Here is a 27,979-nt window from a genome sequence, read left to right on the forward strand (position 1 = left end):
TGATGTGGTCAAACCGGTTTTTTTTTCCTTTTTTGTGGTGTATAATCCTCTCTGTCATTGTTGTCTTCACGTCTATTTGGTGTCTCATGTCTTCACAATCGCACTCTGTCTCTTAATGTTAGTCCAAGTGACCTCAGCTGCTTCAATTCTTTTTTTCTTCTCCTTTTCTTAGGATCCAGTTTTCGCTACCATACATAAGAGCTGGTTTTTCTTTGATTTTTCGAGTGAGTTCCGGCTATGCTCTTTCCTCCATAAGAAGACACTAGTATCTTCCATCTACATCTACATCTATACTCCGCGAGCCACCTTACGGTGTGTGGCGGAGGGTACTTATTGTACCACTATCTGATCCCCCCTTCCCTGTTCCATTCACGAATTGTGCGTGGGAAGAACGACTGCTTGTAAGTCTCCGTATTTGCTCTAATTTCTCGGATCTTTTCGTTGTGATCATTACGCGAGATATATGTGGGCGGTAGTAATATGTTGCCCATCTCTTCCCGGAATGTGCTCTCTCGTAATTTCGATAATAAACCTCTCCGTATTGCGTAACGCCTTTCTTGAAGTGTCCGCCACTGGAGCTTGTTCAGCATCTCCGTAACGCTCTCGCGCTGACTAAATGTCCCCATGACGAATCGCGCTGCTTTTCGCTGGATCATGTCTATCTCTTCTATTAATCCAACCTGGTAAGGGTCCCATACTGATGAGCAATACTCAAGAATCGGACGAACAAGCGTTTTGTAAGCTACTTCTTTCGTCGATGAGTCACATTTTCTTAGAATTCTTCCTATGAATCTCAACCTGGCGCCTGCTTTTCCCACTATTTGTTTTATGTGATCATTCCACTTCAGATCGCTCCGGATAGTAACTCCTAAGTATTTTACGGTCGTTACCGCTTCCAATGATTTACCACCTATGGCATAATCGTACTGGAATGGATTTCTGCCCCTATGTATGCGCATTATATTACATTTATCTACGTTTAGGGAAAGCTGCCAGCTGTCGCACCATTCATTAATCCTCTGCAGGTCTTCCTGGAGTACGTACGAGTCTTCTGATGTTGCTACTTTCTTGTAGACAACCGTGTCATCTGCAAATAGCCTCACGGAGCTACCGATGTTGTCAACTAAGTCATTTATGTATATTGTAAACAATAAAGGTCCTATCACGCTTCCTTGCGGTACTCCCGAAATTACCTCTACATCTGCAGATTTTGAACCGTTAAGAATGACATGTTGTGTTCTTTCTTCTAGGAAATCCTGAATCCAATCACAAACCTGGTCCGATATTCCGTAAGCACGTATTTTTTTCACTAAACGTAAGTGCGGAACCGTATCAAATGCCTTCCTGAAGTCCAGGAATACGGCATCAATCTGCTCGCCAGTGTCTACGGCACTGTGAATTTCTTGGGCAAATAGGGCGAGCTGGGTTTCACATGATCTCTGTTTGCGGAATCCATGTTGGTTATGATGAAGGAGATTTGTATTATCTAAGAACGTCATAATACGAGAACACAAAACATGTTCCATTATTCTACAACAGATTGACGTAAGTGAAATAGGCCTATAATTATTCGCATCTGATTTATGACCCTTCTTGAAAATGGGAACGACCTGTGCTTTCTTCCAGTCGCTAGGTACTTTACGTTCTTCCAGAGATCTACGATAAATTGCTGATAGAAAGGGGGCAAGTTCTTTAGCATAATCACTGTAGAATCTTAAGGGTATCTCGTCTGGTCCGGATGCTTTTCCGCTACTGAGTGATAGCAGTTGTTTTTCAATTTCCATGGGTAGTCAGGTGATGGGGCTCCCACTTGTAGAATGCGGAGCGAAGATGTAAGACAACGACTAGTTGCTAAATAATGGGAAAAGAGATTAAATGATTCGTTCTGTCGGGCTTTTCTTCCTCAGCCGAAAAGTCCCAGTTTACGTACCGGAAACTCGTCTTTCACCCTCTCTCGTCTGCAGCATTCGTAATGAAAGAGAGCTTTGCCCAGGGGCCTTTGCGGACGTGGCAGTAGGATTTACTGGCAGAGATGCCGAGTCATCGCAGAGGCATTACCCGAAGTTTTATTGTCACATCCTACGCGCCTTTGGCTGAGCCTTACGGTACCATACCAGTCTTTAGTCCCCATTGGAGAAGGATACGGAAGGAAATCGGCCGTTTCCTTAAGGAAGCCACGAGGAAACTACGGAAAACTTACATCCGGTTGACCGAACGGGAATTCGAACGCCTGTCTCCAGAAAGCGAGCCAGTTTATTAACTGGGGGGGGGGGGGGGGGAGCGACGGGTGGGAGGGAGGGAGGGAGAGCGAGCGAGAGAGAGAGAGAGAGAGAGAGAGAGAGAGAGAGATCGACATGAAATTTACTCACACTCTTGAGAATGCCGTCTTCCTTTACCGTTCGGCTACTTCCCCTCACATTGCTATCGCCGTGTCATTTGCTATGTTTCACACAAAAGTCACATGTGAGGCAATCTGTGCTTGAAGTATTTTACTCTGTTATCACACCTCTGCTCGAGGCTGCAGCAAAGATGCATCCTCAGCTGCGCTTAGCTTACTCTGCTGAATAATGAAGCTGTTATACGAGATCCGAGGTGTATCACCGAAGACAGTGCTGTGCATGTTGGAGGGGGGAAAAAAAGTTCTCCCGCATCGTCAGCCATTTCATCGGCGCACATGGTGACGCCAACGTGGTCGACTGCCAAAGCACAGGATTTTCCGAACAGATTCATCCGAATTCAGACGGTTATATTTCGTAGAGGAATGAATACAGCGTATTGTTTATTAGTCGACAGACTGGTACAATGTCGGTAACGTTTCGGAAGTTTAAGTACATGGAATCTGCTATTCCAAGCTACGAGGGGTTTCAACGGAGGGAAGAGGAGCACTGATATTTTCTTTAAGGAGGAGAAAAAAACGAATTGTGGCTGTGTCACAAATCTCCGCTGGTGGCCAGACAGAGGACCCAGCGACCTCTTTACGAGCAGTATGTGGCGGGGCGTCTCGTCTATTTTCCTCTCATCTCAGCTCGGATCGCTTCACCTCACCCCATTTTTCACCGCTGGTCTCCCTGGGGACTACAGGAGTCGCTCTGACACGCTTCTGCTGACCTGACCGCCCACCCCCTCACTTCGCTTCTCGGTGGGGCGGGTCTGTCTGCCTGTGGATCGGAACTACCGCTTACGACAGTGACGCACGTTTTTGCCGTGGCTTCCGCAGTTCGACCAGCATGACCGACTCCGAGAAGCCTCTCAGTATCTGAACCATTTTCCCCAGGGACGCGCAATACATCTCTGATTAAAAGCTAATCGCTCATCGAAGCTCGACGTCGGTCCATTTTCGTTGGCTTCACGCAAAGCCCACTTGATCACATAAAATTACGTGCCATAATAATACAGCGGGGACATTTATCGGTCTTCACAACAAAATACGTCACACAATGTACTGTATAAAAAGAGATTATGTAAAGATAACCCTAAAACTCCAAAATTAGACACTACTGCACTGTTATTCGACCGTATCCTCTGTATGTGGCAGAGACACAGTGAACAAGAAAGGCCTAGTGGAGAAACTTGAGGCCAAAGATGAAAGGTTCTGAGGAAAATTCTCAGTTCCATCCAAGAAAACGCCTAGTACAGGAGGCAAACAACCACGAACTATGCAAGCACGTCAGAAGGTAAGTGACAGTTTGGGAAAAGAAGGAATACGTTTCATGGCTACGTGACACGAATGGGCACAGCAAATATATCTAAAAGGATATAAATCTACTTTAAAGTCGCGTTCATAACTGCTTCTGTTCGTCTCGGAATGGGCAAATACAGGTCATGTATAGTTTTCGAGCAAATCTTATACCGTTCTTCCTGCAAAATAGAGACGATTTTAAGTAAAGATGATTGAGGTGCATAGTGATCACACACCCTTCTCACCAACCGAGCGAGTTGGCGCAGTGATTAGCACACTGGACTCGCATTCGGGAGGACGACGTTCAAACCCGCATCCGGCCCTCCTGATTTAGTTTTTCCGTGACTTCCCTAAATAGCTTCGAGCAAATACCGGGATGGTTCCTTCGAAAGGACATGACCGACTTCCTTCCCCATCCTTCCCTAATCCGATGGGACCGATGACCTCGCTGTTTGGTCCCCTCCGCCGAATCAACCAACCAGCCCATCTCTCCAGACTACACCACAAAGGATCAGTAATATACAATTTACAAAATTTTACAGGAGACGTATTTATTAGTTGTACTCAATATCGTTGGTTCAAAAAATTTCAAAAAAATACTGCTGAACACCCATGTAGGTAGCAATTGATGAAGGAGTAATTGAAGTTCACCATTAACAGCTTTTCTTGAGAAAAAAAAGTTATAAATTCTAAATTTTTACAAAAATCAACATATCCACTTTTCATGCTTGTTTGTTCTTTATGTTATTAAGGTAGGTATTATAAATATACATTTTAAGCGTTTAAATTGAATAGGCTCTACTAGAAGAAGGCCACTGAAACCATGGCCGAAACGTTGGTTTCTCTAGCATAATCTTTTACATTATGGTGCGGCAGCACACTCAGGAAACTTTTTTGTGTAATGACAAGATCTGCATTTATACTAAAGTATATCTTCCTTAATGAACTGCGTGTGCTCGCAATCCCTTTCCTGCAGCTTGCGAGCTCGTCCACCGCTATTCTCCTTAGGAAAGTACACAGTACAACCTCCAGTTTGTATCTTTTGGCAGTAAGCCTGAGTCTTTCTCCAGGCACTCTTTGAAAAATACATACGAAATAAATACACTGAAGAGCCAAAGAAACTGGTATACTGCCTAATACCGTGTAGGACCATTGCGAACACGCAGAATTGTCGCAACACGACGTGGCATGGACTCGACTAATGTCTGAAGTAGTGCTGGAGGGAATTGACACCATGAATCCTCCTGGGCTATCCATAAATCCGTAGGAGTACGAGGGGGTGGAGATCTCCTCTGAACAGCACGTTGCAAGGTATCCCAGGTATCCTCAATAATGTCCATGTCCGGGAAGCTGGGTGACCAGCGGAAGCGGTTAAGCTCAGAAGAGTGTTCCTGGAGCCACTCTGTAGCAATTCTGGATGTGTGGGGTGTCGCATTGTCCTGCTGGAATTGCCAAGTGGACATGCGTGGATGCAGGTGCTCAGACAGGATGCTTTCGTACGTGTCACCTGTCAGTCATATCTAGACGTATCATGTGTCCCACACCATTACAGAGCCTCCACCAGCTTGAACAGTCCCCTGCTGACGTGCAGGGACTATGGATTCATGAGGTTGCCTCCATACCCGTACACGTCCATCCGCTCGATACAATTTGAAACAAACTCATCCGACCAGGCAACATGTTTCCAGTCATGAATATTCCATTGTCGGTGTTCACGGACCCCAGTGAAGCGTAAAGCTGTCGTGCAGTCATCAAGGATACACGAGTGGGCCTTCCTGTTCGAAAGCCCGTATCGATGATGTTTCGTTGAATGGTTCGCACGCTGACACGTGATGGCCCAGCATTGAAATCTGCAGCAATTGCGGAAGGGTTGCACCTCTGCCAGTTGAACGATTCTCCTCAGTTGTCGTTGGTCCCGTTCTTGCAGGATCTTTTTCCGGCCGCAGCGATGTCGGAGATTTAATGTTTTACCGGGTTCCTGATATTCACGGTACACTCGTGAATGATCGTACGGGAAAATATGAATGCATCGCTACCTCGGAGATGCTGTTTCCCACCGCTCGCGCGCCGACTGTAAACACCATATTCAAACTCACTTAAATCTTGATAACCTGCCATTGTAGCAGCAGTAAACGATCTATCAACTGCGTCATACACTTGTTGTCTCATACAGGCGTTGCCGACCGCAGTGCCGTATTCTGCTTGTTTACATATCTCTGTGTTTGAATAGGCATGCCTATACATTTCTTAAGCGCTTCCGTGGGTAACCTGTTCAGACAGTTATTTTCATGCTACAAACTTTTTGTTCAGGTTATAAATAAAATCAGACTTACCTGTCACTTTTCTCAGTGTTTAGGTACTTACAGGAATCTCTCGGCTTTCTTATTCTCTTGTACAGTATGAGACTGACACATATTTTTGTTTACTTTTATCATCTTCCTTCTCTCTGCGTGTTTTAGGCGAGTTTAGTCTTATGAATCGTAGTAAGCAGTTATCCTGTTAAACTTTTGTCTTAGTAGCATATAGGCTATTTTTGAAACGAATAATATATTTGAAACCCAAACATCCTACATTGCGCGTTGTTTCCTTTTTGTTTCCATATGGTTATAGTCTGTTCTCAGATTTTCATTTGAGAGTACAATCGTGCACTTCTTACACTTTTGATGTTGACGACCCTTGTTTTTTGTTCTACTTTTCACCTGCGACTGAACATCTTAATAATGATGATGCAGCAAGAACTTCTGCAGCAGCTAATAATCCTATGGTGGAACAGTAGCTGGACACGAAAGATAATTACGCGAGACATTATTCATTGTTGTCTAACAGTCGCTTAGCACCCATTAGGTTTATCTTGCATGACGTTGTGTGATTGTCTAACAATAAACACATACGAGTGTAAAGACAATTAAATTTAACTTTTGAGATTTATGTTCAAAGTTTCAAGAAGGATTAGTTGAATTTCGTGAAATCTTAGAAATGGAGAAGTCGAGTTTTGTGAACATTTGCTGTACTCAGGCGCCTTTTACAACGTTCGCTTTTGTCGTATTTTCTGTTAGCCGTTGTGTGAGGCTCTTATTAAAGTGCCAGAATCCGATAAAAAATAGATTTTGAAAAAAATAAAATGCGTGAGTTTTGTTGAAATGGTCCTCGATTCATCCTCGTGCTCACAAAACCGGTCTTGGACGATGCGAGCTGTGTGAATAGGGGCCCTCGCTTCGTGGAACACATCACCACCACTGAGAAACAAACATTGTACCATGCGATGAATCTCATCAGCCAAAATGATTACGTAATCTTTGGCAGTAATGCGACTTGCAGAGTAACCGTAGAGCCCATGGAGTACCGCGGTACGGCTGCCCAAATCGTCACCGAACCCATACCATGTTTCACTCGTGGGACTTAAACTCGGCCAGAAGTTCGAATCAGTGTGCAAACTGTCTCATCTGACCAAATGACTTCCTTCCGTTGCTCCACGGTCCAGGTTTTATGGCTTCGGCTCCATGTTTTTCTGTTACAGGCATTTGCATGATTGTGAGTGGTTTTGGAATTCCATCTTGCCTTGCAATTCCTTTCTTATGCAACTCCCTTCGTGTTGTTTAGATGTTGACAGAGTTCGCGAGTGCGAGATTCAGTTCTGTAGTGTTTTTGCAGCTGTCGCCCTCTTATTTTTCGCCATAATCGTCTTCAGTGATCGTCCGTCTCGATCAGTCAATTACACTTTTGTCCGCGGTGTGACGTAGCGGATGATGTTTTTCCGCCGCGTTTCCTGTATGAATTATAAATCTTAGATACGGCGCGCCTTGAAACAAAAAACATTTCGGCTCCCTTGATTACGGAAGCACACACCATACGAGATCAACTACATGTTCATGTTCAAATTCACTTAGCTCCGGCATAACGCACTCTCAACCACACCGAACACTTTTGACTGCGACTGACATTTTCAAAGTACTGAGGACGCTGCACAGTTGGTGTCCGCGGTCAGATACAAAAGCGGAGCCTGTCAGCATGGCTAGCATCTGCAGACATGTTCAAGCATGCATTTATCGCGGTGTTCCCGTATTTTTGTCGATCCCTCGTAGTTCACACGAGCTGGACTTTGGTCTACGAGAACTGGAAATTTCTCCTAAAGAGATCCAGGAGCGTAATCCGCTTAAGCAAAAACATCGAACACGCAAAGGTTTCCAGGAAAAGCTGCTGCTGATGACCGGGAAAGCATAAACCGAAGAGACAAAATAACAACACCGGAAACGAATGCAAGAGCATTGAGCGATAGTGAAACCGCGGAAAACGAGACAGAAGAATTGACGCGGTCCATAGTTCGCCGAAACGAAGAAAGATGATGATAAGCGAACAATTATGTCCGATAATGAGACCAAAAAATAAGTTAGTTTGACTGCACAAATACAGCAAAAGACACCGTTGTTAATATGAAGTCTAATTATACGTACGTGCAGAGTGAATAAGTTACGAGTTGTTCCCTTTTTATTTCGTAAACGGTTTAAGAAATCGGAGAAAGGTTTCGAAAAATGACAGTAGACAGGTAACTTTGTTGTATGGGTAATACTTTTAACTCTTGTATCAACCGAGGTATTGAAGCGGGTATGGTTTTTTTTCCTTTAATGGAACAATATGTATTTTAACATCCGTAAACATTCGAAGAGACGAGTAAAGTGTCATACCGCTTGTCCGTGCTGGCGCTGGAGCTTTTTGCAGATAATATCCGGGAAATGTGGTACAATTGAAAGACAGGGCGGTCGGAATCTGCTGTTGCGGAGTAAACAGAGCCACGTGGCTATGGTCCGTTGTTGTATCAAGCTTTCTGTGTACTCGTATTCAATAAAGGTGGCCACTTTAACATGAGTATGTATACACTTTTGAAATAGTTTTCCAAAGAGTCTTGTCATATACTAGAAGTTTGCATATATAGTTCCATAGCTGTTGTTGCATTTCTATTATGACCAAGATGGAATAAGTTTTACCTCAGTAGCGCAGCCAAGGGCAAGCACAAAAATTTAGGAAATTTATCCGTTGGGGCGGGCGACCGGCGAACAAGCGTAAGTTATACAGCAGTTGCTAAACGCGCAGTATTGTTTCACTCAGAACAGCCACTTAATCCTACAACTGGGCAAACGAGAGATGTTGCGGGATCGCGAGAAATTATTTCGGGAAGTGTACGAGGGTTCTGTAGTTAATAAGGAGTCTGTACTCGAGATTCCTGGGGGGGGGGGGGGGGGTGAGGCATGAGTGAGGACAAGGATGTGCCTCCCTGTAGACGCCTAATGCATGGGCCCACCGTCTTGTTGTATATGGGGTGTCCCAGGAGGAATGATCGGTATTCAGAGATATGGCAGGAGCGATTGATCGAAGCAAAAAGACCGCTAAACGTGGGCTTTAAAATGCATGCCTTAAGAGCGATGACCACTTGTCCGTCATCGCTACCGTGAAACACTTTACTTCTACTGAACAAATGCTCACAGCTCTTAAGATTTGCACCTTAGAGACCATGCTTATAGGACATTTTTTTTTCTTTTTTTGGTCCTTACTAACACCTCTCAAAATACGGAAAGTAAAGAACTTCTAGTAGAAGAGATTTGTTTCGCAGTATCAGGGACATTTTAGGGCATGCATTTTAAAGATAATGTTTACTAGCTTTTTTTTGCCTCGATTGATCATTCCCGTCGTATCCGTCAACGTTGGCCATTCCTCCTGCAGACCTTGCTGTGTAACGACGGAACCTGGCATGAGAGCACCACTTGGTGGTGCGTTACCTCAACAGCGGATTCTGGCTGCCTTGCCTTTATGTTTCTGCACATTCCCCGAATAATTTTCGCAAAAGTATCGATGCTGGCATCAACGAGCCTTATGTCACTGTACTACTCCTTTCAAGAGGTTACGAATGTCTCGGTATCCACTGCATATGTATCAGTAAATGCAGTTCCATCGCTCTGTTGAGACTTCTAAGTAAGTCGTGTACCAAGGGATTTACAGTTTTCCTCCGACTGCCCTCTTAAGAGACTATAGGGCACTCATCGAGTCAGTACGTACAGTGATGAGCCAAAACATTAATAGTTTGTTTGCCCTTCTTTGGAACGAGGTACTTCACTGATCATGCGTATCAGGAATCCGACAGTTTGTTGGTAGGTTTGAGGAGGTATGTGGCATTAGATATCTAAGCACAGGTTATGCAATTCGCGTAAATAAAGGCCTGCTGATTTGCGTACGCAATGGTGACGCCCGATAGCGACCCAGATGGGTACCATAGGATTTGCATCATTCGAATTTGGTCGCGAGACATCAGTGCGAGTTCACTATAATGCTGCTCAAACCACTGTAGCACCGTTCTGTCTCAGAAACACTATCAATTATACTGCTGAAAAATTACATCGCCATCGGCGAAGACATGTAGCATGAAGGGACGCAGGTGGTTCGCAGCTGTCAGCGTGTCTTCGATTATTACCACCGTTCTGTCTCAGCAACTCTGTCAACTACACTGCTGAAAGATTACATCGCCATCGGCGAAGACATGAAGCATGAAGGGACGCAGGTGGTTCGCAGCTGTCAGCGTGGCTTCGATCACTACCACAGGCCCCATACAAGCGAAGGATAATGTCTCCCGCAGCATAATACTAGTCCCGCCAGCCTGCGTCCGTGGCGCGATGTACGTTTCGAGCCGTCGTTCACCTCGATGACGGCGTTTGTGGAGACGACCGTCGACCTAGTGTAGCAAAAATGTGATTAACACGAAGAACCGACAAATTTCCATTGGTCGACAGTCAGATTCCGATGGTCCCGTGCTCGCTGCAGCCGTAGTTGGCGATGTTATTGGGTCAACATGTGAACACGTGGGAGTGGTTTGCTGCAGAGCTCCATATTCAACAATGTAGGATGAACGGTATGCTCCGAAACACTTGTGCATGCACCAGCATTGTGCCCTTGCGGCAGAGATGCCGCAGACCACCATCTGTCCTATTTTACAGATCAGACAAACCTCCGAACCCCAAGTTCTGTGAAGAGTCGTGGACGTCCAACCATTTAGCCCCTAGTGGTAGCTTCAGTGTGTCGTCCTACCTCTTTCCGTAGATGCTCACGACAGTAGCACGTGAACGTTCGACCAATTTCGCCGCTTTCGAGATACTCGTTCACAGGCTCTGCTTAATAATAATCTACCCTTTGTCAAAGTCGCTTATCTCAGTGGATTTCCCCATTTGCAGCTTATATCTTCGCTAGCGGCATCCCCCGTCCGTGTCTGCTCCGCTTACATGCTTTTGGTACCCCGTCACGCGCCCGCAGCACCACCAGGCCGATGATACAAGTATAGTTATCACACCCAACAGACAAGAATTAACTGGTGAAATTGTAAACGATGTTTTTCAGAAAATCATTAAGTGGTTCTCTGCAAATGGGCTCTCATTAAACTTTGACAAAACACAGTATATACAGTTCAACACAGTAAATGGAATGACACCATTGATAAATAATAGACTTCGATCAGAAATCGGTAGCTAAGGTAGAATATTAAAAATTTCTAGGTGTATGCATTGATGAGGGGTTGAACTGGAAAAAACACACTGAAGATCTGCTGAAACGTTTGAGTTCAGCTACTTATTAGGGTCATTGCAAATTTTGGCTATATACATCTGAGTAAATTAGCTTACCATGCCTATTTTCATTCTCTGCTTTCCTATGGCATCATATACTGGGGTAACTCATCATTGAGTAAAAGAGTGTTCATTGCACAAAAGCGTGTAATCAGAATAATTGCTGTAACTCATCCAAGATCATCCTGCAGACACTTATTTAAAGAGCTAGAGATCTTCACTGTAGCCTCACAATATATATATATTCACTTATGAATTTTTTTATTAACAATCCGAACGAATTCAAAAGTAATAGCAGTGTACATGGCTACAACACTAGGAGAAAGGATGATCTTCACTACTCAAGGTTAAATCTAACTTTGGCTCAGAAGGGGGTAAATTATGCTGCCACGAAAGTCTTTGGTCACTTACCTAATAGCATCAAAAGTCTGACAGATAGCCATATAGCATTTAAAAGGAAATTAAAAGAATTTCTTAATGGCAACTCCTTCTACTCATTAGATGAATTTTTGGATATAATAAGTGGGTAATTTCCCCAACCCCCACAAAAAAATTAAAAATATTAAGTGTCATGTAATATTTTGTGTAATGTAATATCTTGCATAGACACTTTTTATTAACCTGACACGTTCCACATCATTACGAAGTGTCGTATTCATGATCTATGGAACAAGTACTAATCTAATCTAATCTAATCTCCAGGCGGCATCCAACGTCACGGTGGAGAGTGGTCATAATGTTGTCGCTTGTCAGTGTATTAGACATTGTCGACTTGTAAATCGACTACATAAAGAATAGCTTGATGAAAGCCAAACTACTCAGCAATATATTTGTATACTGACATTTCAGTAGGTAACAAAAAATATTGTCCCTCTCCGTTTATTCATAAAAAAATCGACTCCTGCAGAGTCAGGCGAGATCCATACGTGAACAGTTTGTACCGGTTATGCTATTAAAGATCCAATTTTGACGGGATAGAGACACGGTTTCTTCGTCCAGTATAATTTTGTATCAGATTTACTAATCGTGATAGTTTCCATTGTAAGGACGTGTTTAATTTTTCTATTCCGTTTCGTCCACTTTTCTCGCTGGAGAAAATATGACGTTTTCACACATAATTCCCAAACACTCCTCGCATTAATACATACTGAACGAGGCCACTGATGGGAAGAGAGAACAAATTTAGGGCTTCTGTCGCTGTATGCAACTTGTGTCTCATTGCTGGACTGGCGACGCAGGGGCTGGATAGGCTGCCTTGCGCTGCAAGGCTTCAGCTCTGCCCTGCGGCTCCGTTTTCGTCGGACTTCTTCGGCGTCATTCGTCGCCTTTGCCCAGCCTGGATCGGAATAACAAAGTGGCTGACAGCTAGCTGCTTACAGAACAGCTACCACGTCGACGATCAGTCCGATAACGAACTTGGCGACTCTACTTGTCCTATTCGCCCGTTGCCGTGTTGCTCTGCTACTGAAGGGGCTGGCTACCACAGCCAGTTGCAGGCGACGTTTGCGGCCGGTAACCCGTAAGTCCAGGTTAAACTACTTGGCACTTGACGTTTAAGCGCCGAAGTTGCGACGTTGTGCTGTCTGCAGGCATCCATTGCAGCAGTCCGCTCTCCGCTGCGATAGAAAATAGCTTTAAAGTATCTATCTCCTATAAAAACCACGTAAAAAACCCCAAATTCAGTTATCCTATAGACAGCTGTAGTTAATTGAAGAAATACACCAACCAGCATTTGTATAAAATTTTATATCTTCCAAGGCGCGTTTTGGGCTTTCACAACTTTCCACTGACGTAATTCATTTATACAGCGAAGCGCCAAAGAGACTGGTATAGGCATGCGTATTCAAACGCAGAGATATGTAAACAGGCAGAATTCGGCGCTGCGGTGGGAAACGCCTTAATAAGACAGCAAGTGTCTGGCGCAGTATTTAGGTCGGTTACTGCTGCTAAAATGGCAGGTTATAAAGATTTAATTGAATTTGAACGTTGTGTTATAGTCGGCAGTCGAGCGATGGGACACAGCATCTCGGAGATAGCTATGAAGTGCAGATTTTCCCGCACGACCATTTCACGAGTGTACCGTGAATGTGAGGAATCTGGTAGAACATCAAATCTCCGACAACGCTGCGGCCGAGAAAAGATCCTGCAGGAACGGGACCAACGACGACTGAAGAGAATCGTTCAACGTGACAGAAGTGCAACCCTTCCCCAAATTGTTGCAGATTTCACTGCTGCGCCATCAGCAAGAGTCAGCGTGCGAACCATTCAACGAAACATCATCGACATGGGCTTTTGGATTCGAGGGCCCACTCGTGTACCCTTGATGAATGCACGACATAAAGCTTTAGACCTCGCCTAGGCCCGTCAACACCGACATTGGACTGTTGATGACTGGAAACATGTTGCCTGGTCGGACGAGTCTCTTCTCAGATTGTATAGAGCGGATGGACGTGTATGGGTATGGGAACAACCTAATGAATTCATGGACCCTGCATGTCAGCTGGGGACTGTTCAAGCTGATGGAGGCTCTGTAACGGTGTGGGGCGTGTGCAGTTGGAGTAATGTGGGACCCCTGACATTTCTAGATACGACTCTGACGGATGACATGTACGTAAGCTTCTTGTTTGAACACCTGCATCCATTCACGTCCATTGACCATTCCGATGGACTTGGCCAAGTCTAGCAGGACAGTGCGACACCCCACACGTCCAGAAATGCTACAGAGTGGCTCCAGGAACACTCTTCTGAGTTTAAACACTTCCGATGGCCACCAAACTCCCCAGGCGTGAATATTATTTATCATATCTGAGATGCCTCTCAACGTGCTTTTCATAAGAGATCTGAACCCTTGGTACTTTTACGGATTTATGGACAGACTTGCAGGATTCGTGGTGTCAGTTACCTCCAGCACTATTTCAGACATTAGTCGAGTCCATGCCGCGTCGTGTTGCGGCACTTCTGCGTGCTCGCGGGGGCCGTACGTGATATTAGGCAGGTGTACCAGTTTATTTGGCTCTTCAGTGTATGTTTTGCTATAAATTAACTCGTCACTTTCTGAACACATGTAATGTTTGTTCAAGCAATTTAATCCACTGCCGCGGAGCTCAGTCACCATGAACACGGAGAAATTAAGATCTCTGTAATGTCTTTTAAGCCTCAGGAATCTGTTCTTAAGTGTAGTTAGGGCCGGAGGTATGTAAATGTTTTTAAAATTAATGAAATTTTTCCGCCTGGGAAACAGATTCAAAATTATGATTACTGAAATTTTCCGGGTATAACGAGTATTTCGTGAGGTGACCGTGCCACGATGTTTCGATTGACAGCCATGCAGTCGTCTCCTGGTGAGTTTACACTGTGTAAATTGTGGCAAGACGAGGTAATACCGACCACGCGGTTTGCCCTCAGTTGCCGAAGAGGAGCACTCCTCAGAACAAGAACAGATAAATATTCTGCATAAAGCTACAATCGTGCGTTTTATTTTCGCGTTTCGTTCTTGGTTTTCGACACCGAGAAATTTATAAGGAAAGTTATGTGCAGATTTTTTTCCCCCTTCCGTAGTATGCAGGCATTGTTGGCGGCCCTTTCTGCGCGGCGCCGCACGGTGTGGCTGTCAACTTCGCCCTCTCTGGCTTAATTCGATCGAACACTTGATGGATTACGTCCAACTTCGGCAGGAGCGCGTTTAGCGTAACTTTCATCTTTCCATTGCCGTCTGAGAGATTTTATGAAAAGCCAGAGGCTCACTGCCTAAAATAAGCGTGGACCGTCTTCCCAGAGGCGCAGATTCGTGGAACACTCCAGCAATCCAGCCTCTGCACGTGCTTAATGGATTAACTTAATAGAAGCCTCGCAGCAAGAGGTGCTGCGCTAAATTCCCTAGTACTTTTTTCCCCTCCCTAGAAAATGAATGTTCCCCAGCTTACGGCGTCTACCTCTACAGTTTGTAGTTTGACTCTATCCAAACAGAGGTAGCGTATGGCATGCCTCACGGATGTGTGATAGAACCGCTACTATTGACGAACTATAAAAGATGTTAGTAAAAGAATATTCCGTATTTTGATAGGAGCAAAACAAGACAAAAATGTCCAGTAAACATGGACTCTAAAATGCATACCTTAAGAGCTATGAGCACTTGCTTTCTTTACTCTGAAACACATTTCTTCTGCTGTGAGCTCTTTGCTGTTACAAACGACCTGCAGAATGCTGTAAACAAATGACGACACATTGTTCTGCTGTTGTCTTTGGATACAGAATGCAGTAAACATTTATTAGTGTTATTACTGTAAATCATATTCACAGTTCTGGGTAGGTGCACTGCTTGCACTAGTTCTAATGGAACCAGCTAGTTTTATGATAATTATGTGAAATACTTTTACATTGTTGTTTTATCTTTGCATTTGCCACCAAAATGGAGACCTATTATTCCACACAGGAAATGGCAGAGATGATATTCTGTTCTTATGCTTGGATGAAGCGGGCCTCATAAATGACGTACAAACACTACAGAAATGCGCCTCCAATACCTGTCAGCGTATTGGTGACCAACCATGTGTTTTTTAGTGAGCACGCAATTCCCTAAGACGTTGTACAGAAGCGTGCCTTCCTGTGATTGGACACCTTATTGAGTACTTCCTTTAGCATGGTTCAAAAGTGCAGCTAACATAATAATGTGTCCTCATTTCTTCATTGAATTCTGTATGTCGTTCATAATAGCACAGAGCTTCCAGTAGAAGAGCTGTGTTTCATAGTAACAAAGATCAACAAGTACTCATAGTTCTTAAAGAGCTCCCATCATGGGTGACGGATCACAGTGAAGCATCGCATGCGATATTGTCTGTAACTGGTCGCTCGCCACAACCACGCCACATATGAACGATTTGCCATGCATTTTCAACTAGTGTTACGAATCCCACTTTGTCGAGAAGTTTTGCTATGGAAAGTGGACTGTTGTGTGTAGCAGCAGCAGCTGCAGATAATTTCCAAATCCTCAGGAATTCCTTCAAAAAATAAATTTAAAAAAACGAGAATTATAATTTATTAAACTTGTTTTAAAATGCTGTTTTCGTGAACAGTAGGTTACTTTGCAAAATATATTACATTTTTCATTGTTGCCAAATGGGTTGAATTTATTTCCCAGTCTGCTAATGTAATTCGTTTTTAGTTCGTTAGTCGTCATTTCATTATTTTATTCATCACTTGTATACTGGGTAGTTATAATTAAACTTTCCCTATTTAACATCTTATAGGCTGGTCCCGGCAGAGGTTCGAGTCCTCCCTCGTGCATGCGTGAGTGTGTTTGTCCTTAGGATAATTTAGATTAAGTAGTGTGTAAGCTTAGGGACTGATGACCTTAGCAGTTAAGTCCCATAAGATTTCACACATTTTAACGTCTTATAACACGGAAACTAATTACTGTACGAGTACCAATGTTGGTAGCATCAATGCCCAGAGTGTGGGGTGCATGATTTCCGTGAATCACAGCGCCACCGTCCAGTACAAACTATGGCCACCAGGATCCGTGATCAGTCATCGTGATTCATAGTCTCACACATCTGACCAGTCGCAGTGCACTTGTTGACATATCAACATGAGCTGGGACAAAATGAACAGGGCGTTATTGGTGAAGCTCTTATTGTCAAACAAAAGTAATGCTGCAGCTGGACTCCGACAATACCACCGGCCAAAAGAATTACGGGAGGGGCCTCATTCTCCACGTGCTGTGCGAAGCGTCAAGAATTAGCTGGAGAACTGGGCGTTGTTCTGGGAAGAGGCTGACGGCCGTTGCACCACACGTGGTTGATGAAATCGCTGTTGGTATGTCATCCACGGCACCCTTACATCACAGTGGTATGTCGGTGATATTCTACGCCCCATTTTGTTGCCCTTCATGGCAATCCATCCTAAGCTTACATTTTGGCAAGATAATGCTCACCCACATATGGCAAGAGTTTCTACTGCTTGTCTTCGTGCTTGCCAAACCTTACCTTATCAAGCAAGTTTATCGGATCTCTCCCGAACTAATATTTGGAGCTTTATGCGCTGTCCCCGAACCATCTCAAGATTTTAGTGATCTGACGCACTAATTTGACAGAATTTGGCATGATGTCCCTCAGGACGACATCCAACAGCTCTATCAATCAGCGCCAAGCTGAATAACTGCTTTCATAAGGGTCAGAGGCGGAACAACGCATTATAGACGTGCTCACTTTATGAAGCTCTTTCTCTTGAATAAATCATCCACTTTTTCTGTAATTGTAGTCATTTGTCTGTCTGTGCATGTATGTCACATACACCGATTTCCATACCATCAGATAACTCCTTCGTGGTGCATCCCTCTTTTCTTAGAGCAGAACTTGAATGTGAACAATCTTAGTCAGATGCCATGGAATGCAAAGAAAGAAATGCAGATTGTATTTTAAATGTAATTAACACTATGAGCTTTAAAAAAATTACCTATTAATTTCTTGTCATTCAGAAACTACTGAAGTTGGATTGCAATTATCTAAAGAACACATTTTATGTTTCACAGGACGGTACGTGGGCAGCCGGCCAATTAAGCTGCGTAAGAGCACATGGCGAGCACGGAATATCGAGACCGTGCGGAAGAAGGAGCGTGAGAAGGCCACTCTCATCGGATTGCTGACTGGCAGGTGACACGTGAAAGGTCAGACTTCATTCTCCATTTGTCCCGATCCTCAGTAGGCAACCCTGAGTATAATGATGAAGAGTACAAGATGTGTCTATAAAGTAACAATACACCTAACAAAAAAGCATGCACGTCATCTTTGTGTAGGTCAGAGACCATAAAAATGCACACACACACACACAATTTTTCTGTCTTGGTCACAATTTTTTATTTCTTATTTTGATTACACTTTTTGACTGACTGCCGTCATTGCATCTGTCATGAGACAAAAAGTAAAAACATGGGATACACCATTCTTTGCACACACTTAGGCCGCGTCCTAAGCGACCGATAGCGCGCGACAGCTTCAGGCGACAGAACACAACCGCAGGTATGGTTACGGAAGTGTCCTACGTGAGCAGCATCTGTGTCGCTGCCTGTCTTCCGCTGCTACTGGCGACGTTTGAATTCAAACTGGTTTGAATCTTGTCGCTGCAGCACGCGCGACAGAGAGCGACAGCCACGTGTCTTCTCGGGAAAGCAGTGGAGCGGACGCGACGGCAGCTATGAAATATTTATCATCCGATTTTACGAAAATTATTCGGTGAAAAAATTTGATTCTTCCGCATCTTATAGCTTCATATCTTTAAACGATAAAGGTCTCAACTTATTTTCATTATTCGTCATAGTTACTGTGCTGCACGAAATTCAGTACATAGCTGCACGAAATTTTTAAGAATTTGCAGAGGTAAAATCACATTGACTACTCTCTCCGTATAGTTCATTGTAGGCCATACATTATTGCGTATGAAATGTAATTACTATATCTAAATTGCATTTAAAGTTGAGACCAGAACGATATCTCTTTTCATTGTTGAGATATTGGTTATATCCGCGGACGGATCGCTCGCGGCGCGGCCGAACCTTTCCTGCGCTTCTGGAATCAAGTGGTCGTAAAAATCGTCGGATCTCATAAACGGTTCAAGCTATCGAAACGACGATTTTTGGAAATGATAGCACGCAGAAGGACTATTTTATCGTATGATAAACACTCGAAACGTTTTTGTAAACGCGCGAGCAGAGCGAAAACAAGACTCCCTATAAATTACACCATGAGGTTCTGTCCGAATTTTCATAGCCAAACAAAGAGAGAGAAACAGGCAAACAGGATATCAAAGTGACCAGCGTGAGGTTAGTTTTGCATGAAAATATTTAAGTGCTTGAAAGTAATCAGGGTAACAACGAAGACTTAATTAATGAGTTGAGGAAAAATTGAAATATTTCACGAAAAGCTGCGTCAAGCTATGTAAATGAAGTGCCAAAAATTTCATTTGTTCAAGGCCTAGCTATTTTGCACATAAAAAGATACATTGATGCGATATTTAAATGTCGAAAAGGCTTCCTTCGAATCAAGTACGTTAGGAAGGCAAATGAGGAGTCAGTGAGATCATGCTTTCTGAGTAAAACTTGAAAATAAAAAATGAAAGAAATCGGTCAAATATTTTATGAAATGATTTATGTAAGTGAAACAAATAGATCAGAGAAACATTCTACATGCCTTTGAATGATGCTCGAAATCATGAACAGAAAAGGAGATGCATCAAACGTTTCCCAATTTTTTATTTCATACTTTTAGACAAATCATTACACAAAAATTTTGTATCATTTACTTTTACAGACTATTTAGATTACTTGAAATGCTTGGCCTTAACACTGACTGCTGATGAATTATGTTCGCAACATCAGATATATGTAAAATTTCATGTTTCATTGTAATTTATTAGGGATTTAACGTGCGTGATGTACTGGGATAGGTGCATATACACTTAAAGATCAAGTTCTTTGGCAAGACCTGAAATATATACTTAGTGATGCAGTGTAAACAGTATACATAAAACTTAATATACAGATTTGTAACTGAGTCAGTTAATATGTAAGAGGAACCCAGAATCGAACCCAGGACCTTCACGAAGCACATAATCACGAATTGTAACTCTACCACCACACAACAGTTACTTATTGTTTTGGGATATAAAGCTGTGTGTTTATGTGTGTTTTTAGGTTAGTTAGAGATCTAGTCAGTCATTCTTCTGCATTTATTGGTGGTTAAAAGTTCTTGATCATGTAAAAAAAAACATTCGTATTTAATTTACTAATGAGATAGTCGAATGCTCCTCTGCTCATTCACGTATATTCGAAGAATTTGTCTGATGATCTTCATAGTTGATGATATTTATGAAATTCTCCATGGAGATTCCTCCATTTGTAAATTTCATGCACAGCATTCCTTTTCACCTTATTTTCTTAAGTAAACCTAATTTTGTAGCCTTACTCTCCAACTACAGTATTATACAGTTTAGGGGCGCCATTTTATAGAAACAGCTGATTGTCTCTAAGCAGCCATCTTGTAGCGCGACATGGTCACTTGCACGCAGGACACCTGAGATTTTCGCCCGATTCTGTTGCTTGTCGCTGGAGTGTCGCATATCCAGAAGTCGCTCGCTGTCAGTCACTTCTGTTGCTCACGTAGGACACGGTATTACACATCACGTAATTTGTCACCTCCAAATTTTGAGCCGATTCTGTATAACTTATTCTATCTGCATCATTGGAACATTCAGAGACATGGAGGGATAGGGGTGATGTTGGGAAGAAATCAGATGTCACAAAAATATTTTTCGTAAGAAGAGATAACTCACTCTTGGATGCACATTTTTCAGTAAACCATAAAAATGACAAGTGCTGACAAAAAACAAATATAGTAATGTACATGCGTAATACACACCAAATACTTTCAAACATCAATACAATGTAAATCGTCAAGCAATACATACTCTTACAGTCCCCAGTAAGGAGGTAAATTATTCAACAGCTACTATATGGCACTTGAGGCATACTGACAGCACATTTTATCGATCATGAATAAAATGTAATTAAAAATCTAGTATGTTAAGTAATGATTAAAATGACGCCCAACAACAGCAGAAAACAGTCAGCAATAGGATATAATAAAAATCATAGGAAAATGACTCCACGGCAGCCAGTGTACGCGCCATGTGAGCCAATAGAAATGAGGTGGAGGTGAGGGAGGGCTGGTGTCAAGGCACTCAGATGTCGTAACAGGTCATAAAAGATGTCACAAAACTAATTTTTACTAAAACGTGTCTGTTCGTTTATCATTCGTTGTGACTGCCTTTTACTGTTAGAATATATCTCAAGCTATTATTTTATTCATGGCTGTAATTTTCAGCAACTGTAGTATATACATTTCACAATAAAATTCAGTCATTAGTTGCAATTATATTTTATTACTCATTACCAATTTTGACAAATAAATCTGTCATCTTCAGAAGTTTAGAATTGGTTTAGCAGATGTCAGTATCTTCTTCATAAAAACATAATGTCATGGTATGTCCAGAAATGTAAATATTGTATGCGATTATTGTAAACACAAATTGATAATTTATAGTAACTAGATCACATCTAAGTATGAGGGTGATTCAAAAAGTAACAGCAAACTATTTTTTGTGAAGCATATACTTCCCTTACAGATACAAACAAGATTTTATTTTTCAACATAACTCCCCTCCGTTTTGATACACTTCTCATACTAATGAAGGAACTTTTCTATTCCACTTGAATGAAAGATTTCCGGCTGTGCCCACAACCAAGAGTGCACCGCTGCTTTAATTTCATCATCACTTTCAAATCATCGTCCTCTGAGAGCATCCTTCAGGGGTCCAAACACATGGTAATCCAAAGCAGCAAGTTCAGGACTGTACGGAGGATGTGGTATGACCTGAAATCTCAGTCTCCGAATGACAGCAAGAGTTGCAGCTGTGGTGTGGAGGCATACATTGTCATGACGGATAAGAATGCCCCTAGACAGAAGTCCTGTGCGACAGCTCTATATTTCTGGCTTTAGCTCAGTCCCCAACATGGCACTGTAGTGGGTCTGTTCACTGTTTCACCCTTTGCTGATAGTGCTTCAAAATCAGCCCATTCATATCCCAGAAAAGGATGAAAAGGAACTTTGTGGCAGACGGCTGAGACCTGAAGTCCTTCTTGGCTGGAGAAGATGGGTGTTGCCATTCTGAATTCTGTCTTTTGCTTTCAGGTTCATAGTGATGCACCCAGGTTTTGTCTCCTGTGACAGTACGTGTCAGAAAACCTTGTCCTTCAGTTTGCATCAGAGATGATGTGGCATCCTGAACACGTGTCATTTTGTGAGCATCTTGGGCTCCCATCGTGCACACAATAAGTGGTTCTTGACAACCTCATTAATAGTGGTCTGAGCAGATCGACAGTGATACTGTTTCCTGACTAAAACTTTTACAGAAATGCACTGGTTCTCACGAAACATAGCATAAGAGTTTCCCGCGTTCTTGTCAGGAATGGTCGTAAAGTGATGACCAGAACATTGCTGTTTTGTGACTGGCATACATCGACTTTTAAATACATCTACTGACGTGTACTCTATTCTCTCACTAATGCATCTATTTCCATACCTTTGCAACATCCTTCTATGGATTTGTTGAGATTTTACACCCTCCGACCACAAAACTCATATTTCTACTCACTTTTCTTCTATGATGCACACAGCTAGGGACACAGCCATTTTGTTTCAACTGTCTTTCTTATTCAGCTTGTAATGCAATCTTTCATGTATGCCAGAGATTTTTCAAAGAATGCATTTCACTTCCTGTGAGTTTCAAATGCATGATGTTTTACTTGTATTTAATACTGATAGTTTGCTACTACTAGTGCCCACATATACATATATGTATTTATTTCTATGGAGTACATGGCATTTGTGTGCTTTGTATAGGATTTTAAGAATTTCTGTAATAAGGTCTAGATTACACTTGTTGGAATTTAAATGGTTCCCTAAAGCACTTTTGTTGGGCTTGTACATATGCTCCCTATACACTGTTGCAAAATTCCTGCAAGTTTGGCCTATATAAAATTTATTGCAATCCCTGCATTTGAGCTTATACATTTTGTATGGAATGATGCACCCCTATTGGTAAAAAATCCAACTTTGAGATGAGAGACAAACTTAGTTTTGGTCTCTTTTTGCTTTTCATAGTTTTTCCTTTTATCTTTCATCTTTCTGTACACCCCCTATACACTACATCTTTTAACACCATCAGTCATCTATTCCTGTGTAGTTATATTTAATTCATGTTCAGTAGCAACATTATCAGGAGTTAATTCAAAGAGTGTGTTGATCATTGATCTAAAATGCCCATTTGTAGGAATTTGGGTGAAATGAGTCTGCACTAATAATGATGTCTAAAGTGGTTGGTTTTTGGAAAGTGTTCATAGTGTCCTATGATTTTTCATTAATTAAATATCGAAGGGGCTAATGTGAGTACAACCTGATATTTTCAGAGAATGATTTTTCATCATAGATAGGTCAAGTGTCGTCATAATTTTGTGCAAGAGACGCATTTGGACATTAATGACACTGCCAAGAAATTTAAGTTGATGCAACCAAAAATTAAATTCACAGTAGAGATTTAAAAAGAAGAAAGCTTTTTAGATCTTTTGTTAGAGGAAGATAATGGGACACACTCTGTTGACACTTTCTGAAAACCAACCACTTCAGATGTGATTATTGATGCAGCCTGTGTCATACAGATTCCCACAAATCAGCTTATTTTAGGTCAGTGATAAAAGACTTTCCTCAAATAACCTCTTAATAATGTTGCTGTTGAAAGTGAATTAGATGTAATTACACAGGTAGCGATGGCTAATGGTTTTAGTGTATTGGGGCTGTACAGAAAGATTAAAGTTAGAAAGAGGAAACATGAAAAAGAAACAGCAACCAAAACTAAGTTTATCTATATGATGTACTGGGTGTCCCAAAAAGAATGACCCAATTTTAACTTGTAATAATATTGAGACAAATGTCACTAGGTAACTGAAACAGTGCTAAATGTAATCGGCATGGTCTAGAGTTTCAGAAAAAATCCACTAGATATCACTGCAAGCACTGACCTGGAGCAAGCAGCCAGTCTTGCACAATACGGCTTCCGTGCAACGGAAGGTGTATTGTGTTACTGAATTTAGTTGTGCTCAATCAGCGATTGCAGTTTAGTGGGCGTTTCATACTCGATTTCGTGCTAAACCACCATCACCAAAGAACATTCAATGGTGGTATAAACAGTTTGAAGAAACAGGGTGCCTCTGTAAACGCAAAAGTCCTGTCCAGCCACAACAAACAGTGGAACAAATCCAATGAGAATGTGAGCGGAGCCCCCACAAGTCTACGTGTTGTGCTAGCCGAGAACTTGCATTACCACGCATGACCGTGTGACGTGTGTTAGGGTGTTGTTTAGCCCTCAAACCGTACCGATTACAACTGTTACAAGCCCTTCAAGATACTGACAAAGTGAAGTGAGTGGACTTTAGCAATGCTATTCTAGAGGACATGGAAGATGACAATTCTATGTCACAGTTGATATTGAGCCATGAGGCAACTTTCCATATTAGTGGTAAGGTTCACTGTCATAATGTGAGTAAATGGGGGCTCAAAAATCCTCATGAAACAATTGAACACCAACTCGATTCACCAAAAGTGAATTTTTTTTTGTGGCTTCACAAAGCAAGGTTTATGGACCATACTTTTTTGAGGAAGACACCGTAACAGGACAATCGTACCTTGCAATGCTACGGAACTGGTTATTCCCACAACTTGACTCTGACAGTTTCTTCTATCAGCAAGATGGAGCACCACTGCACTGGCACAACAGTGTGTGCAGTTTCTTCAATGCCAATGTACCTCAATGTTGGATAGGCCGTGCAGGACAGCGAGACCAGGCTTTATACTCTCGGCCTCCTAGGTCCCCTGACTTAACACCGTGTGATTTCTTCCTGTGGAGATATGTTAAACAATGTGTTTACATTCCTCCCTTACCTCCTGACATTGATGAACTAAAAACCAGAATATCAGCTGATGTAGCTTCAGTGACAGCAGACACCTTACGCTCAGTTCTGGATGAATTCGGCTATCAGCTAGATGTCGCCCGTGCAGCCGATGGAGGACATATTGAACATTTATGATGGATTTTTATAAACTTCTGTCTTTTTTGAGTAATTTAGTATGTAATTTGTTGGTGTTAAGCCCTTCTTCCTTAATAAATAATTCTATTTAGAATTGGGTCATTCCTTTTGGGGCACCCTGTATAATGGCCACTTTGTAAGCATGTCATGAAACCGTTAAAAAAATCATCTAAAAAGTTGGGTTTCATACTAATATAAATTTAGATATCATGTCATTCTGTAGAAAATAATGAAAACGAATTTTGAGGTATGGAATGTATAAGCTCAAATGTAGGGACTGAGAAAAATTTAATAGAGGTCAAACGGATGGAATTTTGCAACAAGGTATAGGGAGCATACGTATGATCTGACAAGATTGATTTGGGGAACCATTCCAAGAACTGTGATCCAGACCCTATTACAGAAAGCCTTCAAATCGCACACAAAGCACCCACAGCCCATGTACTCAATTACTTTGGAAGAACTCGAGATATATTCCCATAGAAAAAGGCAGTCACAATGAGTGCTAAAAGAGTCGACGTATTTTAGTAAAAATTGGTTTTGAGACATGTTTTATGATCTGTTATGACATTTCAGTTACTTGTCGAGCCAGCCGCATTACCTCCGTGCAATTTGTATTGGTTCTATTGGGATTGTGGACTGACTGCCTTGGAGTAACTTTCCTATGATTGTGTCATTGCTTTGTATTATATTCTGCTGTTGACTATTGCATTTGGTGCTGCAATATTTTGCACATGTTCTACAAATCTTACGTTACATAAAGTTGTTAAAATATCACGAGAACCATATAGATGCACATGTATTAATCCATATTCGTTTGTCATGTTAATCATTACTTAATGTATTAGATTTTTTATTTTATGCATGTTTGATAGAGTGCGTTGGCAGTGTGCCTTGAGCACCACCTGGTGGCTGTTGAATAATTTGCCTCCTACTGGTGACTGTGTTGCTGCCGGTATGCACCTGCCCCTGTAAGAGAACATACTATTTGATGATTTACATTGTATTGATGATTTGAAGTATTCGGTATGTATTACTCATGTTTATTACTGTATTTGTGGCCTATTTGTTTGCGATCATTTCTCGTTTTTACGATTTATTGAAATAATGTTTTTGTAATGTGGGTAAATAATTGTATATACCATGTTTTATTTTTCCTCTTATGACAGATGTGATGATGGCAATTAGCGGAAATGAGTAATCAAAACAATGAATAGTAAAGTGTGACCAAGACAGAAAATTTTTCTTTGTGAACATGATACTTGTATTTGTACATCATACTTGTGTTAAGAAGACATTCTGGAGACAATTCAAATTAAATACTAACTTGCATGTGAATTTCCACAAGTAACAATACGCTACTCAAAGACTTTGTACAAACAACTGGTTGGGGTAGTGAATGTCATCTGCTAATCCACCACTGTACCCTTCAACACAGTTAATATATTACAGGTGTCTTGTAAACACATCATGTGTATAGTAAGCCAAAAAAATGCTGCTATATTCAAAGTTTTTTTGTTAAGATGTTATTGTCTGATGCTATAAGACTATTTCGGCTCCATAGTCATTGTCAAGCCATCTGCAAACATAATAGTTGGTACTGCATCTATCAATGTCTGTCTGTAACTAATAACTATTTTACATATATCTGATGTAGTATTTACTTCTGTAACACATCATTAACAAATTCCACTACTGAAATGTTGCACATCTAGAGAAAAACAATTATGTTTGCACTACACCTACAAGAAGTAGCTATACAGCATATTAGACTGTGGCAGCATTAACAAAGTGTTATGGAAGTAAGTACTACAGCACATTTATATGAAATTGTTAATAGTTAGCAACAGACATTGATAGATGCACTAACAACTCCATATGTTTGCAGGTAGCTTGACATTGGCCATGTAGCCGAAATAATAGCACCAGAAAATAATACACTGCTGGCCACCGTAAATGCAACACCCTGAAGGAAGCATCCGAATCAAGTGAAATTTACACCATGAGTTTGTAGCGATGAGATATGCAACTGATTAGAATTTCAGCGCAGACGCACATCACGCGTGTCTGTGGCGCCACCTCATAGCGCCATTTAAGGCTTGGCGATTTCGACGAGTGTACGTTCGGCACGTGTGTTTACCTTGTGGTTGTTTCACAAGACGATCAGTTATGCCTCGTAGACAACAGCGAACATCTTTTGATCAAGTATCCGAGTTCAACAGAGGAAGGATAGTGCCTTACCGAGATTGTGGATTATCATAAAGAGAAATCGCTAGTCGTGTTGGACGAAACCAAACAACTGTAATGCGGATATGTGACCGTTGGATGCAGGAGGGTACGACGGACCGACGTGATCGATCGCATTCACCTCGGTGCACCACTGCACGTGCTGATAGGGAAATTGTGCGCTTGGCAGTGACGGATCGCTCAGTGACATCCCGAACCATAGCACAGCACATTGCGTCTGTAACGCATCATCCAGTGTCTGCGCGTACCATTCGACGCCGTTTACAGCAGAGTGGTCTGTCCGCAAGACGTCCATTGCTTCGTCTACCATTGACGCAGAACCACAGACGTCTCCGTCGCCAATGGTGTGATGACGACGGATGTGGACGGCAGAATGAAATGACGTTGTCTTTACTGACGAGGCAAGCTTCTGTCTGCAGCACCACGATGGTCGGATTCGAGTGTGGAGACACCGTGGAGAGAGGATACTGGAGAGCTGCATTATGCACCGCCACACTGGTCTTGCACCGGGTATTATGGTATGGAGCGGTATTGGATATTACTCTCGCACGCCTCTAGTATGCATTGCCGGTACTTTAAATAGCCGGCGATACATATCCGAGGTGCTGGAGCCAGTTATCCTTCCTTACCTTCAGGGCTCGGCCACAGCCATATTTCAACAGGATAATGCGCGACCACACGTGGCACGCATTGTCCAAAGGTTCTTCGTCAATAGCCAGATTGAATTGCTTCCCTGGCCGGCTCGCTCTCCGGGTCTTT

General features: G+C 42.3%; 1 protein-coding gene across 1 annotated transcript in view; it reads left to right on the forward strand.

The window, feature by feature from the left end:
- Nucleotides 1-27,979, forward strand: part of LOC126195258 (RNA-binding protein 42-like) — a 358,082-nt gene that overhangs the window by 322,037 nt on the left and 8,066 nt on the right. The window contains exon 6 of the mRNA XM_049933783.1: nt 17,810-17,944. Within this exon, the coding sequence (XP_049789740.1) occupies nt 17,810-17,934 (125 nt within the window). The 3' untranslated portion in view covers nt 17,935-17,944. The remainder of the gene's footprint in view (nt 1-17,809; nt 17,945-27,979) is intronic.

The sequence above is a fragment of the Schistocerca nitens genome, chromosome 7, assembly GCF_023898315.1.
Source record: "Schistocerca nitens isolate TAMUIC-IGC-003100 chromosome 7, iqSchNite1.1, whole genome shotgun sequence".
NCBI classification, from domain to species: domain Eukaryota; kingdom Metazoa; phylum Arthropoda; class Insecta; order Orthoptera; family Acrididae; genus Schistocerca; species Schistocerca nitens.